The sequence below is a fragment of the Lonchura striata genome, chromosome 26, assembly GCF_050655825.1.
Source record: "Lonchura striata isolate lonStrDom1 chromosome 26, ASM5065582v1, whole genome shotgun sequence".
NCBI classification, from domain to species: Eukaryota; Metazoa; Chordata; class Aves; order Passeriformes; family Estrildidae; genus Lonchura; species Lonchura striata.
The window spans coordinates 2,484,462-2,489,442 of NC_140728.1; the positions used below are offsets into that span (position 1 = coordinate 2,484,462).

General features: G+C 64.2%; 2 protein-coding genes across 9 annotated transcripts in view; one reads left to right on the plus strand and one right to left on the minus strand.

Moving 5' to 3' along the window:
* The window catches only part of ANKS1A (ankyrin repeat and sterile alpha motif domain containing 1A), a 73,230-nt gene extending 70,819 nt beyond the window's left edge, over nucleotides 1-2,411 (minus strand). For 6 of the 7 annotated variants that reach the window (XM_085561172.1, XM_021535997.3, XM_085561173.1 and 3 more), the window contains exon 1: nucleotides 2,190-2,410. In XM_085561172.1, the coding sequence (XP_085417298.1) occupies nucleotides 2,190-2,386 (197 nt within the window). In that variant the 5' untranslated portion in view covers nucleotides 2,387-2,410. Of the gene's footprint in view, nucleotides 1-2,189 lie in introns of all 7 variants that reach the window. The other variant, XM_085561174.1, reaches the window with a different exon arrangement.
* A 545-nt stretch (nucleotides 2,412-2,956) lies between these two features.
* On the plus strand, nucleotides 2,957-4,810 carry TAF11 (TATA-box binding protein associated factor 11). 2 transcript variants are annotated; one of them, XM_021535970.3, is made up of 5 exons: nucleotides 2,957-3,147; nucleotides 3,219-3,358; nucleotides 3,492-3,579; nucleotides 3,743-3,839; nucleotides 4,418-4,810. In XM_021535970.3, the coding sequence occupies exons 1-5, from the start codon at nucleotides 2,980-2,982 to the stop codon at nucleotides 4,546-4,548; spliced, it is 624 nt and encodes a 207-aa protein (XP_021391645.1). In that variant the 5' UTR covers nucleotides 2,957-2,979; the 3' UTR covers nucleotides 4,549-4,810. The 2 variants fall into 2 exon arrangements, with proteins under 2 accessions (XP_021391645.1, XP_085417301.1); XM_085561175.1 differs by having other exon boundaries at nucleotides 2,965-3,093.
* The last annotated feature ends 171 nt before the right edge of the window (nucleotides 4,811-4,981 follow it).

Below are 4,981 nucleotides of genomic sequence, written 5' to 3' on the forward strand. Positions count from 1 at the left end.
GCCATCTTCTACCACTTCATGGAGCAGCACTTGCTCTCTTTGGAAGAGAAATGGCCCAAACCAGTGAGTGCCAGCTCAGAGCAGGTGCCAGCACAGCATGTACCAGGTGTAATGTGGGAATTCCAGGGAATGCCTGGTTTGTACCCCATCCAAAACTGTATCTTTGAGACACCAGAAAGGCAGAACTGACAAAAAGAGCTGCAACAGGCACCTCAGGAGAGAAGAGCTTTGGGAGCAGGTTATCCAAACAGTGGGACTTAAACAGAAACTAAAATAGGGTCCTGAAATCAGGCAGAGAAAAGAACAAAGGTAGCAGCCCAGCAGAGTGTTTATGTTCCTGCTCTGGGAGTGGAGAGCAGCTCAGCAGCTCCTGTGTCAGGAGAGATCCTTACGGACACGAGGAGCCTTGGCAGGAGCAGGGATCAGCCTGAGCAGGGTCACGGGCTGCCCAAGGAAGGGAAAACACAGAGCACATAGGCCTGACTGAGGGCAGGCGTCTCCCCACAACCAAGGAGGGCAAAATCCTACATCAGAAAAGTTCCCATGTTCTAGCATTGGAAAAGGTGATGTTTTCTCCACCCTAAAATTCATCTGTCTGGTCCCTGCAGCCTGTCCCAGCCTGTCTCCTGCACTCCCTGGCCTCTCCTTGCAGGGACACTCAGCAGCTGCTTCTCATCAAAACCTCACCACGAGCTGGAGGAGTCCATAACAGAGCCAGAGCCCAGCAAGTGCTCGGGAGGTGGGAAACAGTCACAAAGCTCCTAAATAGCACCAGGTGGCAAACAGGACACGTTGCCATGCCCCACAGTGTGCAGCCAGACCAGGAACTGCTGTCACAGGCACAAATCCCAGCTGTACAGAGAAAGGGGCAGGTCCAGTGTCACCAGCAGCTACAGCCATGGTTGTGAGCATGGAAAACGAGTGACAGCTGTGACAGGCACCCTCCTTCAGGCTGTGCACGAAGCAGTGTCCACATGTGAGAAACAGTAACAGGTCAGAGCCAAAGGGACAGCCGGGCTCACTCTGGCACCACGGGACTGCTCCAGGACCATGGCACCACGGGCACTGTCCAGGAAAAGGCAGAAAAAGGCCCCATCGTGCCCAGGTGCTGTTGGGCACTGGCGGATCTGGTTCAGCTCACAGGGTGTTCAACTGCACTGAGCCACTGCACTGATCTGAGGCCCCTGTGGGCACATCCATCCCACTCCAACAAGGGCTCAGACTGTTTAATGTAGCAAAAGAGAAGAACAAAGCTCGACCCAAGGGTAGATTTACGTTTCAGAAAGGCAAACGTGTGCCCCAGGGCAGGGTGAGCTCTCGCATGCCTGCAAGCTTCTGCCACCAGCACAACCTGCAGGGATCCAACTGGTTTATGTGAAAGGAAAAACAGATGAAATTTGGCCAAAAAGGGGCAAGTCACATCTCTCTGAACAGCCAGGTTGTGTAGCAACAGTATCACTTGGCACTGGACACAAACCTCCTCCACACCTCCCGTACAAACCAACTGCTCAGGGACCAGGAGCATTCCCAAAGTGCCCAAAGCTGCAGCTCCAGCAGCGAGAGGTGATGCCAAAACACGAGGAAGAGAAACAAAAGTCCAAGAGCTTCAACCAGCAAATTCCACAGCATGGGGCTGAGGACGAGCCGAGCCCAGGCACGACAGAGTGTCACCGCCAGCCGCGACAATGCCAGCGCAGGGCCGGGACACCTCGCGAAAGTCATCCCGCAGCTCTGGCAGTGCGGGAGCCTCCCCGGGCACACCGCAGCTCCCAGCGCCGCAGCGGCTGGTGCCAGGGGGGACGGGCAGCACCCAGCGCTGGCACTGCCGGCTGCAGACAGCTCGAAAGTCACCCACTCCCCTCTCCGGAGGGCACAGCAGCCCGAGGAGCTCCCTCTGGCACGGCCCCCCGGCATCACCGGCCCCACCAAACGCTCAGGGGTGCGCAGCTCCCACGCCCCGCTGCAGTGTCCCGTCCCAGCCGGGGAGCAGAGCGGGGACAGACCCCGGCCTGCCCCGCAGCGCTGCGGCCCCAGCAGCCCCCTCGCTGCACCCCAAGATCCAAACCCCCCAGACGCCCCCAGCCCCACACACGCCACCCGCGGCTCCCGCTGCCCTCCCGGCCCGCAGCGCCGCAGCCAGCGGCAGCAGCCCCCGCCGGGCCGCGGATCCGTCCCCGGGCCGCGCTCACCTCAGCAGGCTGGACAGCGGGTGCCCCACACCGCCGCTCCCGCCGCTCCCGCCGCCGCCTCCCCCCGCCGAGCCGCCGCCGCCGCCCCCGCCGGAGCCGCCGAAGCCGGAGCTGAGGCGCTTCCCCGAGAGCAGCTTCTCCACGGCCGGGAGGTTCCCGGTGCGGGCGGCCTCCAGCAGCTCCTGCTCCTTCCCCATGGCCGGCGCGGCCCCGCCGCCCGCGCGACTTCCGGGGCGGGGCCGGGGCGGGCCGGGGCGGGGCCTCGGAGGGCGCGGCCCGACGGGCGGGGTTTGATGGATGGGCGGTGCGGGGGCGGGGAGCTGTAACGGCCACGCCCCCCGCGGTGCCCGCCGTGCCTCGGCCGCGCCCGTTTCGGGCGGCTCTGGGGAGTTTTCCCCGCGGGGCCGCCCTAGCGCCGTGTCCCGGCAGGGTCCAGGCGTGCGGAGGGCGGCTCGGAGCGGGGTTGGTCGGTCCGGGCGCGCAGAGCCCGGGGGTGAGGCCCGCACGGGGCCCCCTCCGCAGCCCCGCTGCCATGGCGACAAGCCCGGCCCCGCGCGTCATTAAGCTGCGCTGCCGAGTCGCTGTTGCCGCGGCAACAGGCACCGCCCTCGTTGTCATCGGGACGCGCTGTCGCACCTCCGTTGCCATGACTACAGACGCCGTGCCCCCCCGCCTCGCCGGTGCGCGTGCGTCATCACGAGGCGCCCCGCGTCACGTTCCCGTGGCGATAGGCCCCGCCCCTCGCGGCGCCCGCAGTGTTTCGTCATCAGGAGGCGCCGCGGGCGCGGCCATGGCGGACCCGGCCCGGGACGCGCTCGGTGCCGCCGCCGCTGTGCCGGAGCCGCCGCCCGCAGCCGCCTCCCCGCCCGAAGCGGCGGCCGCAGAGGCGGCGGGAGAAGGCGAGGTGCGGGAGGCTGGCGGCGGCAGCGAGCTGAAGGCGGAGGTGGCGGACGGGGAGGTGAGGCGGGAGCGGGAGCGGGGCCGGGGCGGGCGGCGGGGCCGCAGAACGAGCGCTGCGCTCCCGCCCAGGTGAGGAGCGCGGAGGGGGAGGCGGCGGACGCGGAGGAGCCGGGGCTGCAGGCGGGTGCGGCCCGGAAGGTGAAGCTGGAGCTGAAGGAGCGGAAGGAGAAGAAGCAGAAAGTGGACGAGGACGAGATCCAGAAGATGCAGTGAGTGCCTGCGGGTTCGGGAATCGTGGCCCCGGTGCCGCAGCCCCCTCCAGATCCCCCTCCCCGCCTTCCAGCCCGGCGCTCCCCGCTCCGGCCTCCGCGGGGCTGGGAGCGATCGCTGCGTGCCCCGCAGGATCCTGGTCTCCTCCTTCTCCGAGGAGCAGCTGAACCGCTACGAGATGTACCGGCGCTCTGCCTTCCCCAAGGCTGCCATCAAACGGGTACGAGAGCGGCCGGAGCCCCGGCGGGGCTGGGCCACGGCCGGTCCCGGGGGGCTCCAGCTCCAATCCCCGCAGCGGGAGCTGGGGCCGCGGCTCCCCGAGGGGCTGGATGGGCTGGGAGGTCACGGGGGTGGGGATCTGACTGTCCCTGTCCCTGTCCCAGCTCATCCAGTCCATCACCGGCACCTCCGTGTCCCAGAACGTCGTCATTGCCATGTCGGGCATCTCCAAGGTGTTTGTTGGGGAGGTGGTGGAAGAAGGTGAGTGGCACCTTGCTGAGAGGCTAGGGTGAATTCCCTGCTTGGAGCAGGGTGTGGAACAGGATTTTCATGGTTCTCCAGCAGCTCTGGCTCACAGCAGAAGCTGCCACAGCCCCTCTGATCCCCCAGCACTGCTGCTTCTCCTCAGGAAGAGAAGCTGGGCTGGCAACTCCGTCCCTCAGCCCCAGAGCAGCTGCATGATGGGGATGCCATTAGTGCTGCAGGGACAGAGTGGCTCCAAAGCCTCTAGACCTGCCCCAGTTCCTTTGTGGGATGAGCTCAGATCAGTTTGGGACAGGGAGCTGAGCCTGCTCTTTCTGCTCAGCTGTTGGGGCTCACAGCCCACCCACCCCCAGAGGCTCTGAGCTCCTCCACCCCCTCCACAGTTCCTGAGGGGTTCAGCAGCTTTTTGTCCTGCCTGCTGCCCTGGGACTCCTGTCAGGGAGGAGGAGCTGGTGCAAACCCCAAGCACAAACATTTCCTGTTCCTTCCCAACTGCACTGAAGCAGCAGCAGGGGCTGGGCAGAGCTCAGCTGGCCCCTGCCCTGACCTGTGTGTCTGTCTGTCTATCTGTCCAGCTTTGGATGTGTGTGAGAAGTGGGGGGAGCTGCCCCCCCTGCAGCCCAAGCACATGAGGGAGGCTGTCCGGAGGCTCAAGGCACGGGGGCAAATCCCCAACTCCAAGTACAAAAAGATCATTTTCCACTGAGAGAGGCTGAGATAAGCTTCCTGTAGGACCTTCCCACGTGGACTCTTCCCTAAGGCCCTTTTGGGGTGACCTGTGGGACCTCAAGGATGTTCCTGCTGTCCCTGCCTGTGCTGGGCAGAGCCTGGATGCACCCTTGACCTGGACTTTGGGGAGAGCAACATCCAGGGGCTGCAGAGCATTTTCTGCTGGCCCAGATGTGCCATCTGTGCCCAGATGTGTGGGTTTTCTTTTCAGTGCATTAAACTTATTCTTGTGTTCATAACCAGGCTGGGATCTGCTCTTTGTGTGACCCAAGGTGCTCCCAGAGCTGATTCCCTGGGAACATCTGAAATCAGGGTTCAGCTGTGCTTCCAAATCCAGAAGCTGCCCAAAAAACAGCAGCAGTGGGAAGAGAGGGGGAGGGAAAAGCAGGAAAAGAGGCCAGAGCCTGGAA

Coding starts and splice junctions, on each gene's coding strand:
- TAF11 (XM_021535970.3), top strand. CDS start 2,980: ATGGCGGACCCGGCCCGGGACGCGCTCGGTGCCGCCGCCGCTGTGCCG. Junction 3,148..3,218: donor CGGAGGTGGCGGACGGGGAG/GTGAGGCGGGAG, acceptor GCTCCCGCCCAG/GTGAGGAGCGCGGAGGGGGA. Junction 3,580..3,742: donor CCAAGGCTGCCATCAAACGG/GTACGAGAGCGG, acceptor TCCCTGTCCCAG/CTCATCCAGTCCATCACCGG.